Here is a 14282-nt window from a genome sequence, read left to right on the forward strand (position 1 = left end):
GGGTGCTGACATTCATGTGAGTACCAAATGCATTTAAGTACTTAATTCCAATGATTAACAGTGCTTTACATAGAAGATTGCATAATATTCTACTTCACACTGGAGAATGCATTTTAACAACTGTAGTGTCACCAACCATACAAAGTATTATCTGTAGGAAAGATTTTCAAGTGATGTGCACACAGTGCTTAACTCTCAACTTGTGGAAATACAACGTGAAGTACACACATCTTATAAGGTTGAAAGAGGAAGAATGTATTACTAGTAAAGGACCTCTGATAAGAAAATATTGTAATTGGACCTTGAGTGAAGCCCTGTGGTAGAGTGCTTGTCTAGCATGCAGGAAGCTCGGGGTTGGACTCCTTGGTACCACGGCTACACAGAAAGGAACAGAAGGGGTGCAGAGATCAAGGACCGGGCCCAGGCCCTGAGGTCCAGCCCCAGGACTCACGCGAAAAAAGAAAGAAAGGCATAAATCCATACAGACACACACATAGAGACACACACGTACACAGTGAGATCTATACATGTATCTACGTATGGCTTGTTTATGGATACGGAAATTTGTGCACGTATGTACACACATAGGCATACCTATGCATATATGCATATAGATGTATGTGTATATATGCATGCCGTATATATGGGTATGGATATGGATACATGGCACAGATATGGTACTCAAGTCGGAAGAGTACCTTCATTTTAAATGCAGTGTTCTAAAAGCGGGGCAACTGCATACAATTCTATGTACCGTCAGTTGCAGTGGTGTCATTTCTCTGAAGGGAACAAGTGTTGAAGCTAATAAGTCAATACACGATGCTTGTCAGATCAGTATGTAGGGCAAAGTACCGAACAGTGTGATGCGGAGTGTCCGTGTTCAGAAGTGGTGTGGATACAAAGGGTGAGGAGGACGCCGTGGGTCTGTACCTGTGAGCGTCGGTCCTCAGGAGGCTGAGACTGGGCAGTAGGGTTCCACGTTGAACCAACGTGCCAGGAGATGAGTACTGGAGGAGCACTAGTACTTGTACAGACACAAACAGCAGGCCCCCCGCAAGTTAAGAGGAGAGAAGATCTTGGGTCCAACTACTACATTAGCATGGACTGAGAAAAGAACACCGGGAATTAATCGGCAGGCTGTGGAAGGAAAGAAATGGAGGCTTTGGATTCCTGGCTTTCGTTTTGGGGTGTGTCGTACTCCGGCAGAGGCCCGTGGGAGGACATCATGTCAATATTTGGCGGGGGGATTCACCGGCTCTTTAGTACCAGGCCATCTGGCTCTTCCTCAAGCTTTGCTGATAGTGAAGGAATGGCAGGGAAGAAGGACCATCATTCACAGTGAGCATTTCATTTTACTTTTGCCTCCCCTCGCGGTGGAGCCCAAAACTCGAGAATCCCTCGGCGGCCCACCCCTTCGTGTTACAGCGCCCACGATGCCGACTTCCTCAACCGCTTGGCCCCTTACATCCGGGACCTTCAGGACGCCAAATGGGTGGGGCCGAGGCGGGGGCGGTCGCTGAAGCGGGAAGCGGGAAGCGGGTCATCGCGTCACCATAGAGACTCCGGAAAGAAGGTAAGAAATACAGGAACACGGGTACAGCACCGATTTCTGAGCGGCGGCAGGGACTGTCCGAAGCTGAATCCTCTCCCGTGAAGAGAGAAATCGTTGTGGCGCCGACGTTGTAAGAGTTGTACCTCAGGTTTTACCGGACGTCCTAGACACATCCTTTCAGCACGGTAGACACTGATTCACCTGTGCACGAAAAGGTATTGTTGGCTGGGGGTCGGGAGGAGCGGGGCCTCACAGGCTGCTAAAAGCCGGCTTGGGGCCCGGTTCCGTGGAAGGAAACCCCGCGGAGCTGGAAGTTGTCCCGAGTGGGGGATGGGCTTACACTCTGTGGTGTCCCCGAGGAAAAGCAGCGGAAAACCACGTCCGCGGCGGAGAATCTCCGTTGTCTAGAAAGCCTTCGGCCTGCTGCGAGGGGCTCTGGCTTCCTGCGACGGGGATTTTCCCACAGCGAATGCTCTCCCCACTTGCCCAAACCACGGTCCGCCATTTTGGGGGGCGGGGCGGGACGTGCGGTGGGCTGGGTGGTGAGGGGGCCGAGGGGTGGGGTGCGGGGTGCAGTGCGCTGCGGTGGGAGGGGCAGCTGGGGAGGTGCGGTGTGCGGTTCCGTGCGGTCGGAGGTGAGGTGGACTGGGGCGGGTTGGAGGGCCCGGGGTGGTGAGGTGGGGTGCGGGGTGAGGTGGGGTGTGAGTGGTGAAGCGGGAATGGCGGTGGAAGGAGGCCCGGGTGGTCAGGTGGGGTGTGAGTGGTGAAGTGGGAATGGCGGTGGAAGGAGGCCCGGGTGGTGAGGTGGGGAGCGTGGTGAAGCGGGAATGGCGGTGGAAGGAGGCCCGGGTGGTGAGGTGGGGTGCGTGGTGAAGCGGGTATGGCGGTGGAAGTCGGCCCGGGTGGTGAGGTGGGGTGTGAGTGGTGAAGCGGGAATGGCGGTGGAAGGAGGCCCGGGAGGTGAGGTGGGGTGTGAGTGGTGAAGTGGGAATGGCGGTGGAAGGAGGCCCGGGAGGTGAGGTGGGGAGCGTGGTGAAGCGGGAATGGCGGTGGAAGGAGGCCCGGGAGGTGAGGTGGGGTGTGAGTGGTGAAGTGGGAATGGCGGTGGAAGGAGGCCCGGGTGGTGAGGTGGGTTGCGTGGTGAAGCGGGAATGGCGGTGGAAGGAGGCCCAGGTGGTGAGGTGGGTTGCGTGGTGAAGCGGGAATGGCGGTGGAAGGAGGCCCGGGAGGTGAGGTGGGGTGTGAGTGGTGAAGCGGGAATGGCGGTGGAAGGAGGCCCGGGTGGTGAGGTGGGCTGTGAGTGGTGAAGCGGGAATGGCGGTGGAAGGAGGCCCGGGTGGTGAGGTGCGATGTGTGGTGAGGTGGGCTGTGAGTGATGAAGCGGGAATGGCGGGTGCGGTGGAGGCCCTGGTGGTGCCGTGGAGGCTGGGGTGGTGAGGTGGGGTGGAGGGCCCGAGGTGATGCTGTGCTGCGGGGGTGGGGTGTGGTGCTGAGCTTGGGTGATCAGTTGGGGTGGGGGTGTGTCATGGTGTTTGGTGTGGAGGGTGGGGTAGCTAGTGGGTCGGGCCTGGACCCTGGGCCTACTTGCTGAGCCTGACCTCCTGTCCCTTATTGGGCTCAACCACCTGAGCCACGCAGCCACTCCTGATTCGCTGGGGCTGAGCTGGAGAGCAGAGTCTCACCAGGGCTATGTTAAATGGAGATAGAGGAAAATGGTGATGGAGAGTTCATGAGTCCTTATATTTTTGAAACTGCACACACTGCATGCAGTGTACTCTTACTGAGAAATGGAGTGTGAACACTGTACATGTGAACTACTCTGATTTGCTCAGTCTGGTCATCTGTCTTGTATCCCACAAATATATAACATGTTCCAGTGAAATAGTGACACCCTGAACATTTCAATTCTTAGTTTTGTACATGCAATAAATTTATCACAATCTTCCAAATCTTCTTACTTTGACCTAATAGGCCAGTGATAGCGGTGCTTTATATATGACAAATTTTGTTGTTTCAAGTAAGACTCATTAAGGTCTAGTTTTTCGGGTTCCTTGACTAGAGTGTTAAGCACACTGAAAACTTTGGATTTTGATTTTTTTGTTTGTTTGTGTGTGTGTGTGTGTGTGTGTGTGTGTGTGTGTGTGTGCACCTTACAGGAAAAGGATGGCATCTGATCAGCCTAGGAAACTGTTTGTAGGAGGCCTTAGTGCAGACACCAGTGAAAAGGACCTTAAAGGGATCTTTTGTGTGTTTGGACACATAGCAGAAGGTAGGTCTTTGCTTAAGCCTCTGTGTGGGTAAATAGATGTTGAATACATGAAATAATAATCTGAAAATGGTTCAAATAAAATGTCTGTTCTTGAAACTTGAAAGACAAATACTACATTTTAAATGAAGCACTGACTCCCTGCAATGCCCTAAGCATCTGATAGCACTGAACATGAAAATAACAAATGTGTTGTGGAAACATGTGAAATATGATGGGCTTGTTGTTACTGAAATATTAGTGAATGTGTAACAGGGATGGATGTCAAGAAAGCTTTGACTGCTGTGCCCATCAGCATAGTATTAAAAAGGAATCACTGTTCATGCCGTTTTATTCTCCATGTCCTTACATACACTAAAACGGTTTCTGTATATTGCAGTTATTTTGCTGAAGAATGGGGAAACGAAGAGGTCTAGAGGCTTTGCTTTTATTACCTTTGATAGCCCTGCGGATGCTCAGTGCGCAGCCAAAGAGATGAATGGAAAAGTAAGCATCTTTTAGTATTATCCTACTTCTGTTCAGCACTTGCCAAAATTGGTTTCTTTTCTGCAGTTGATATAATATATGATGATGTGGTGAAAAGGTGATATGATGCCATTTGGCCCCATTGACACTTTGTGTTGTAATATACTCAGAAATGGCTGTCAATCATGTCCCTGTGGTTCACAGTTCATGAACCTAGGATTCATTTTAAAAGAGGATGCAGTCAGGCCATGGAGGCCACAGATGATTGTGTTAGACATCTGAAAACAAACAAACCAGGCCGGGATTTGGCCTAGTGATAGGGTGCTTGCCTAGCATTCACCAAGACCTGGGCTCCATTCAACAGTACCACATACATAGAAAGTAAGCCAGAAGAAGTGCTGAGTCTGAAGTGGTGGACCTTTAGGCTTGAGAAGCCCAAGGACAGTGCATAGGCCCTGAGTTAAACCCAGGACTGGCAAAAAAAATCCAAATTGAAAAATAATGTTTTTATCATCTGTTACAAGAAGTAAAATTAAAAGCCAGTAAGGCCGAGAGCAGTAGACTAGGAAAAACCTGAGCAACAATTTACAAGTCCCAAGTTCAAGTCGCTGTAGGAACAGAGACCAAAATCTTGAGAAAGGAATTAGATGTGCACAGCTTATTGAGTAGATATTATAAACTTGTTTCATGTTCCTATTCCAAGATCACTATCAATAGTATGTTAGCCCTCCATCAGTTAGACCTTGCTGGGCATTAGTGATCATTGTGTAGTCCTAGCTATTGGAAATGGCTGAAATCTGCTGGAGTTTAGTTTCAACTATATGAGCCTACATGTCCTAATAAGGAGAAAAAGTCCAGGTCATAGAAGTCTGTCTCAAGTTGTAACAGGCAGTGTAAGCAGTCCAGTGAGCTTGAGGTGTTGAGTTATAAATTGGAAGCTAGAAAAAATAAGTAAATAAAGCTACAACTTTAAAGAAACCTGCAAAAAGGACAAACAGAACAGATAAGGAAAGAGAAGCATCAATGAAAAAAATGAAAAGAAATCAAATGTATTACAAGTTGTGGGAAGATTTTTGATGGTTGTTTCTGTCGGGTATTTTTGTTTCCCGGTCCTGGGAATTAAATTCTGAATCTCTGCTCTATCCTTGGGCACTTTTTCCTCAAGGGTAGGGCTTTGCTAGTTGATCTATTGTACCACTTCAGGCTTTTCTGTGTATATGGTACTGAGGAATTGAGCCCATGACCTCATTCATTCTTGCCGAGGGCTGTACCACTATGACAGGCTCCTGGCCCTTCAAACTGTTTTGTTTGTCTGTCAATTTTGGGTGATCTGGGGGTTTGAACAAAAGATTACTGCTTGCTAAACAGATACTCTACATGCTTAACAATTGTTTTTATTGTTAGTGTAAATAAAGATGATGTACAGAAGGATTATAGTTATCTTAAGTAAAGAGTGGGGTTTTTTTTTTTGGACCATGGCACCCATATTCTACTTCTTGCATCATGCCCCAGCTTTTTTGGTTTAGCTATATTTTCTTGAGCTGAAAGTACTGCTTACTTGCCTGTCTAAACTACCCTACATTTTTCTAACTAACAGTGACATCTGACTTGCTGTGAAAATCTTGCACTGATCGTTTACCTTCCTAATCTCCTCCTACACATTACCTGGATATTTCCTAGCAACATGGAAGTATTTTGGTGACATCAAAGCTTTAAAAGGCACATAGGCAGGGTCACACAGAATTTTTGTGAAAAGTGGTGTGATGGAAACTAACATGGACAAATGGATGGATCCTTTCTCTCCTATAATTCTTGGCATTCCTCATGCAGAACGATTTCAGTAAATCACTCGATTATTTTATAGTAGTGATTATGGATGGCTTACTTTTTTCTATCTTGAATACAATCTATGTCTTTGAGGATTACAAATTCTAGAGGTAGTGTATCTCTAGCCTCTTTAGTTTTTCTGTTATCTGCCCATTGACACTGGAATTCAGGTCTTCAAGGTCATGCTCCATTTTCCCCTCACACAGGTGGCTCTATTTCAGTCAGTACTAAATTTTTGCTAATAAATTGAAGATAAGAGCCTCATGGAGGTTGATACCCAAGTAGAATTTAAATCACTGTTCTAAGGTTTTGAAGCCACTATCTATTCTGGGGGTAGTTTGTTTTCCTTTTTTTCCTTACATAATTCTGTCACCTTTTGTGATTCTTTTATCGTTTAAGCTCTGCCTAGTATATGCCCGCATATTTTAGCCCTTCCTGTTTGTCCTTAAAGATATTACTTCATATATCTGCCTTCTAAAAATTGACTTGGCTTCTTCTCATTTGATAACTATACACAAAAATTTAACAGCTGAAGAGGAATTATTATCAGAGATTTATTTTGCTATAGTTCAAGCAGAAGCACAGATGAGCATATCCATAAACTAATGTTTTATTCTTTCATCCAACTCATGTTTTATTCAGTTCTTCCTCTGTGTTACTCATTAAAGCAGTACCAGCAGAGTATTCTGAATATGTACTCTGTATACTTTTATCTCAGGTTAAGGAAAATGAATGCACTTCATTTGATGGAAAATACTTGTTAATTTGAAGCATATACTTTGTGCTTTTTCATATTTGCAAGAAAATATGAAGTGGCAACAAAAAACTCAAAGCAAATTAGATCGCATTACTGGTCAAATTCTTTATTTTTATTTTTTCAGCTGTTGGATGGGAAAGTAATTAAAGTAGAGCCATCTTATGGCAAACCATCTTATGCCAGTCGTGGTAGAGAGAGAGGACCACCTATCTCAAGAAATAGAGTGACCCAAACAAGTCTGGGCTATGGAAGAGGAGGAAACAGTGGCCATTCTTCGTCTGAAGGGAACTTTGGTAATGTTTTAAAAGAGAAACATACACACATAGGATTGAAAGCCAGGAAGTTTGTAGAGACTGAATTAATTCTCACTCACTTCCTCATGAGCTGAACTTAAATTTACTGCTAATAAGAAAGCTAGTTCTAAGCATTTTAATAAGTAAGATTGACTTCACAAAATACTTTTAAATTCACTATAGTGTTGCCATACCATTATAGAAATAGCACAAAAGTAAAATTTTGCCCTTACTCATTCAACAAGTTTTCTCTCTTGAAAGTCATCATATGCTGGGAGCTTAGCCTAGTGGTAGAAGTGCTTGCTTAGCATGCACTAAGGCCCTGTTTCCATTCCTGGGTACCACAACCATGGAAAAAAGCTGGAAGTGGAGCTGTGGCTCAAGTGGTAGAGCTCTAGCCTTGAGAAAAGTTCAGGGTCATGATCAGGCTCTGAGTTCAAATCCCAGGACTGGCAAAAGAAAGAAGTCATTTGTAATGCACCCAGTATGAAGCAGTGCTGTAGCTTAAGTTATAGAGCAATAGCCTTGAGCTGCAGAGGTCTGGAGCAGCAACTACGCATAGAGCTCTAGTCCCACAATCCCTCCTCCAAGGAATGGAGGCATAGGTGGGGAGAGAGAGAGAGAGAGAAAGAGAGAAAGAAATAAAGAGAGAGGGGTGGGGAGTATCCATATTCTCTGATGAATATATAAAGTTGAAGGGTTAGTCATGCAATTGGTTTGTTTTTGTTAAAAGTCATATAAATGTGCTCTTCTGTGATCTGTCTACATCTTGAGCAACGCTGAAGTTTAAATTTATGAACTAACTAGAGCCTTCCATTCTCAAATGTGCCTTTGGTTTGTGAAAGACATAGAAAACTCATGTTGTATGTCTTTGTTGTGTTGTATGACCAGAAGAGAATGAGCCATAAAAAGATGTCACATAAGCCTTCCAGATATTTCTTTTTCTTTTATTTGGAAAAGTGTGTCCTTACTATTTCACTTTTTGTTCAGTCCTGGCTTTGATCTCAGGGCCTGAGCCCTGTCCTTGGACTTTCTCAAGGATAAGTTTACCACTTGAGCCTCTGCACCACTTTCAGGTTTTTTTCCCTATGTATGTGGTACCGAGGATCGGAACCCAGACCTTCATGCATTCTAGACAAGCACTCCACCACTAGGCCAAATTCCCAGTCCCACTATTTCACTTTCAAAAGCATAGTTTGGCCTTAAAAAGGAAATTATGAAGTATGTACTGAACATTTTATTTATTTATTTCATGAAGGTACCAAGAATATAGCTGTTAGTTCTAGTCATAATTGCAGACACCTCTGTAAAGTATTGCAGCGTTTGTTGTGAGTTAAGATAGATAGATTTAGATCTTTTCTTGTCCATTAAATTAATCTTGAGAAGCAAATGTCAAACTGAATTTGAGGATCAGTGTGTTTATATGAGTATACATTTTGTTTTTCTCAAGGAATTTTCCCCAGCCCTTAAGTATGGACACATTATTTCCAGTTACACAGACAATAGAAATGATAGAATTATTTTTATACCATGGAGGATGTCCATTGTATATCCATTCTCTTTAGAGCACATTGTCTTTATGCCTCATTTTTGCGTCTTATACTCTCTAGTTGGACTTATCTTAGGTGTATTTGAGTTCATATCAGCAATGTGTCCCAAAACATGTTTTCACAACCAGATTTAGATGAGTAGAGATGAGCAGAATTAATGTTCCCGTTCAGCACTGTTTTAATTCTTTCCTGTCCTTGCCTCTTAACTCTCCAGTTTTTCTCTCACATTTCTCTTTAAATGTGTCTTGAGGCTTTAAAAGTTTCTTTTTATAAACTGACATTGTAATTTAATCAGTGTGATTTTTTTTATAACTTGCTCTTGAATAATAAAAGGTAATTCTAGGGTCTGGAGCTGGTGAGGTTCATTTGGTAGAACACACCCAATGAACAAAATGCAACAGTTGTAGTTCCACCATAAACCTTAAAAAAAGACAGTAAGAAAATAGGTAATTCTAACTTTTATGAATTTGGTGAGGCCTTTATGAGTTTGGTAGATAAAGTATTAGCTCCTTAACTAAGAAGATGTTGTTTTCAATTCAGGTGGCAGCAGATATAGTCCCAATTTCAACATGAGGTCTCCAAGGAGACCCTTTCCGGTTAAAAGAAACCCATTTGCTAGAATTGGCAGTCCTCCTCCTAAAAGATCTAATCATTCTGCTGCAGTGGGAAGCAGTTTTAAAGCGGGAGAGCAAGGTATCTACTGCCTAGTAAAAGAGAGCTTCTTGTGAGTGAGTATTGTACCGTATGAATGAGATGAAGCTGTTGTCAGGTAAGTCCTTTGAGTGTAAGAAACAAAACAGGTGGTGAGATTCGTGTGGGCATTTTGATTGAGAGATCAGTTGAGCTTTTCTCATCAGGTGATCTTTGAGATTCATGAGATATAACTATTTGGTGGTTATAGTTTTTAAACTAGTATAAAATCAGTGCTTCAGGTCATTGGTATAATATTCAAGAGATGCATTGCTTTTAGATCTCTTGGAGAATTTGTGGGTCAACTTCAATCAAGATTCTCTGCTACTCAAGTTTCTTTTTAATAGGTTATGTGAGCTCTCCATGGGATAGTTTTCTTCTTTTGTATGCCTGCTCTAGTTTTAAATTCTGTGCCATTGGTGAAAGGAACTTTTTTATTTGAAAGACAGTCCTTTATTAAAATTGTTCTCAAACCCAAATATGATAAGTTATCTTAACCTCTATAGGAATTCTTCCTCTTGAAGTCCATCACTAAATTTCCATGTAAAAATTACGTTACATTTGCATTATTACAGTGATGCTTACCCTGACTCATTGGTATTGATTATGTAAAAATAGCAAGGCATATGAAAGTATAGTGATCCAATTTGTGCTGCCAAGAATTGTGCTATTGAAAGGAATGGATAATTAAAACAAATGATACAGGAGGAGTCTACTGTGAAACATCATTTGTCATGAGGTGGAAAGAGATCACTGGAGGCTTAGAAGCTATTTGAACTAAAATTCAAAATCACAAGAGGCAAAGTTAAAGTGATAGATTATTTAGTTGCATGTAAATCTCATAATGCAATTCATTTTGCAATTTGAAGCACATAAATAACTACGGCCATAAATTTGTAGTCTCAAAACATGCCTAATGGACACATTGAAATGGCTTGAGCACAGAATTCAAAGTAAGCCTGAGATGACTAATGTAGCAAAACTGGAAATGAGGATTGAGCAGAAGAGATAAAAGTACAGATAGATACTAGCATAAAGTTGAAAGGATAGCCAATAATTTGAAAGTCATAAATTTAGGACTTTTGCTTGACCTTTGAATTGGGAGTAAGGAACTTTATGGTCTATTTACATTTTATGTGTAGAAGGTATAAACAACCAGCATATTTCCACTAGGAGATTAAACAATAATCAAAACACGTTAGCTCTAGGAATAAGGAAGTTGAGTTATCCTGTGAAGATTTTTATTTACACATGATTTTAGAAGACATAGTATGTATATTACATATTAAATATATATTATAAATATATCATTATTGATTGATTTTTAGATCTGTATATATATATATATGTAACAGTGAACTTTTGTATAATATTGACATCACACAGTAGGAAACTAAATTAGCATAAAATAAGGGCATCTTGCTCCATGATCTTGATATGGAGCCCAGCAAATGAGGACAAATTAGAATGTATGTATATATACAGGATTCTGCATGTGAAAAGTCAAAACAGGACTTCAGTTTTTTAAAAATGTCAGTGGTGGGACTTGAACTCTGGGCCTGGGTGTTGTCACTGACTTCTTCAACTCAAGGCTGACGCCCCACCACTGGGCCACAGTACAACTTACAATTTTGTGGTGTTATCTGGACATAAGACTCCTATGGACTTCCGTGCTCAGGCCAACTTTGAACCGTGATCTTCAGATCACAGCCCACAGAGTAGCAAGGGTTAGAGCTGTGAGCCACCATATCTAGTTAGGATTTCATTTTTATCAGGGAAATATGAGAATTGTTTCTGTGAGTTGAGAAATGGACAGTTACATTTTAATTTACATTGGAATTATATTACTACACACTGTGGAGGTTCTGCTCTTATTGCTCTCTGCTCTTATGCTTTTCATTTCAGTTTGTAGACAAACAAAAGGAATAGAAAAGGAAATAAACATTGTAAAACATTGCTTAAATGCAAGGACCAAACATTAATTTTTACAATGTAGGCGAATATTTGTCTCATCTCTGAAGCACAGGTCTAGAGAGAAGTATAAAGACATCTGAACTTTTAAGAACTATTCAAATTGGTACTTCTAAGGTTTAGAAAGAAAATGTTATGCATGAGCAGTAGCATGTAGAATGTTTGCCTAACAGATGTGCTGTGTACACTTGAAGTGTTTATGTCTAATCTTAGACTAGTTGCAAAACCGGTGGAGACAGATTTTTAAAAGAAAAGGAAAAGAAGTGAAATGGCTACAGAAAAATAAATGTCTACATGTCACATTCAGCATCACTCCAGGCTTTTGTTTTGTTTTGTTTTGTTTTCTGGCATCTTAGGGATTGAATTCAGTAACTACACACTCCCATGAGCTTTCTCAACGTTTGCACTCTACCACTTGATCCACAGAAACACTTCCAGATTTTCCTGTATATGTGGTACTGAGGAACCAAGAACTTTGTGCATGAGTCTACCACTAGGCCACACATTTTGAGCCCTTAGCATCATTCAAAGTAACTTCATCTTTAGAACAATCCGTACCTACAACTGTTATGTTATATATGTGTGTGTGTATGTGTGTGTGTGTGTGTGTGTGTGTGTGTGTGTGTGTGTGTGTGTGTATGGAGAGAGAGAGAGAAAGAGAGATATAGACAGACACAGACATGCACATACACACACACACATATACATATATATATATATATGTTCATTTTATAAGGGTATTTAAAAAGCTATACTTTGGGCTTTGGATTTTGATTTTATTTTTCTAGATGGGCTGTATTGCTGTGTTGTTTTCATGTGTCTCAAGGCAGTAGTGGCAAGTCACAGCATACCATCACACCATAATAAGGATATACTAAGCGATTTTCCATCCACAAGACCCAACATGTTAAATAAGCTATGTCAGATGTGTTAAGTGTATTTTTCTTGTTTGATATTTTAATCTCATGATGCTTCATGGAATGTAATCTTATTTTAAATCAAGAAGATTCTCTTATGTTAGTATTTGCTCCACTAATAAGACAATAAAAAGATATTCTGCAAACTATTTGCAGTATAAGTATGCAGTGAGACTTTCAATGGTACTTTGAGAAGAAATATGACGAATCAAGTAAGAACATCCTATACTAACAGTGATTCAATTAAATGTGTATGTTGTAGCTGTGAAAGAAATTTCATTTAAGAATTAACATTTCAGAGGAAGAAGTTGGTATATTTTGGAATACTTTAAAAATATTCCTCACAGGACAGAACAGTGTTTAAATTTTCATTTTATTTCATACATTCTCAGCATGAAATACCTACCATAAACATTTTACAATTAAAGGTTCATTGTCATGTGGGAGAGAAACTTATGAAATGATGCTCTGGAGAAATCCAGTCTCTTTTGAGAGAGATGAAGTTGCATCACCGAGGGCTGGTATTTATTCAACTAATTACAGGTAAATAAGATAACTAAATGACAAGCCTTGTAACAGGCAGAAATTCTGATGAAAGCATTTTTTCTTGTTGTCTATTGTGTTCTGAATTGTTTCACATGTGATTTGGGCTTTGGTTTATGTGATTTGGAGAACCATCTACTCACTTACTCTGCCCATTTTTACCTTGGAGGCCTTTCCTGTTTTCCAAGAGGTGTTTGAGCTCTGTAAGTTAAACGTTGTCATAGTTCATTTTCTACTTTGAATTACACTAGAGGAAACCACATGAGTTCTCGAGACATCAAGGATTATGCTGGAGCACCTAGAGAATATGCATACAGTTATTATGGAGGTTACTACTCAAAAGAAAAACGTACTTCTAAAAGCTACAGGTATTACCCGTTCTACTAAATATGCTAACTGAAGTTGGTAATGGTTGCATTGATTGCTGCCTTTTTTTAAAATTTAGTGATCGTGGTGGCTATGATGGAAGTCATGGTAGAAATGATCATTCCAGTGGAGGTCCTTATGGAGGCACAGATGTCTGTTGTGGTAAGAAAGAGTCCAGTGTTGACACATAAATGACAGAATTACATTGCTACCCAAGCAGGGAAAACTAGTGTCAGCTTTTGGTTACTTTGAGTATGTTTTGTGATGTCTTAAAGCTGGATAAGGTATCTCATAACACTTTACCTTAAGGAATATTGTCACAGCATACGGTAAAAGGGTGCTTAACCCTATCAAGCAGCGATAACAATGAATAATTAGAATTTATGTCGTCTGAGCATGTCAAAACCAAGTATTTCATGACATTTGCTACTTAAAACTCATGTATGATACAAAAACAGTGTTGTCATACACTAGTATGCCATCTCATCTTTGATCTTGCAGCAGAGGATTACCATACTGCACCAACTACACAAGAATTCACCAGGACCTGTGGTGGAAACAGTCAATATGATGATAACTGCAGCTCACAATATGAATGGGGAGGAAGAGATGAACATACTGCGAGCAGCCAAAGAGATACCCATTTGTGTGATCATCAGTATGCTGGGAGACGAGAAAGAGGGCCTCTTCCTTCTCAGGGGAGGGGTTACGAGGCTCCTCATGAGTCATAAAAGTAGCTCAGGAAATGTAGGTTCACAGGAGATTGGGAGATTGTGGTGGAAGGCTTGTAAGAGGACTGAGAAGATATTAGAAGCATTTTTCACTTGCATGCCAAACTTCATTTTCCAACATACTAATAGAATAGTACTTTTCAATATTAAGAGAGTATCCCTAAACTAGTTTGGTTTAGAGGAATAAGCATATGTTTATATTCATGTTAAAATGGTTTTTTTTTCATCTGGACAAACAGTACATTTGAAGAGATCCACTGGTGTTTATGTTTCTTGAGAAAAGGAAGTTAGGATGGGGGATTAAATGTCAGAATCGTTAGTGTTATGGATGTGAGACACCAAGCCTGACAAGTA

The 14282-nt window shown here is 41.3% G+C and overlaps 1 protein-coding gene across 1 annotated transcript; it reads left to right on the plus strand.

The window, feature by feature from the left end:
- The first annotated feature begins 1504 nt into the window (after positions 1 to 1504).
- On the plus strand, positions 1505 to 13985 carry LOC150040280 (RNA binding motif protein, X-linked-like-1). Its single transcript, XM_090327285.1, has 9 exons — positions 1505 to 1682; positions 3709 to 3821; positions 4198 to 4304; positions 6992 to 7160; positions 9251 to 9403; positions 12717 to 12831; positions 13083 to 13199; positions 13277 to 13359; positions 13699 to 13985. The coding sequence occupies exons 2-9, from the start codon at positions 3716 to 3718 to the stop codon at positions 13926 to 13928; spliced, it is 1080 nt and encodes a 359-aa protein (XP_090183411.1). The 5' UTR covers positions 1505 to 1682; positions 3709 to 3715; the 3' UTR covers positions 13929 to 13985.
- The last annotated feature ends 297 nt before the right edge of the window (positions 13986 to 14282 follow it).

The sequence above is a fragment of the Megascapheus bottae genome, chromosome Y, assembly GCF_031878675.1.
Source record: "Megascapheus bottae isolate mThoBot1 chromosome Y, mThoBot2.hap1, whole genome shotgun sequence".
Lineage (NCBI taxonomy): Eukaryota > Metazoa > Chordata > Mammalia > Rodentia > Geomyidae > Megascapheus > Megascapheus bottae.

Coding starts and splice junctions, on each gene's coding strand:
- LOC150040280 (XM_090327285.1), top strand. CDS start 3,716: ATGGCATCTGATCAGCCTAGGAAACTGTTTGTAGGAGGCCTTAGTGCA. Junction 12,832..13,082: donor ATTTATTCAACTAATTACAG/GTAAATAAGATA, acceptor GAATTACACTAG/AGGAAACCACATGAGTTCTC. Junction 13,360..13,698: donor AGGCACAGATGTCTGTTGTG/GTAAGAAAGAGT, acceptor TTGATCTTGCAG/CAGAGGATTACCATACTGCA.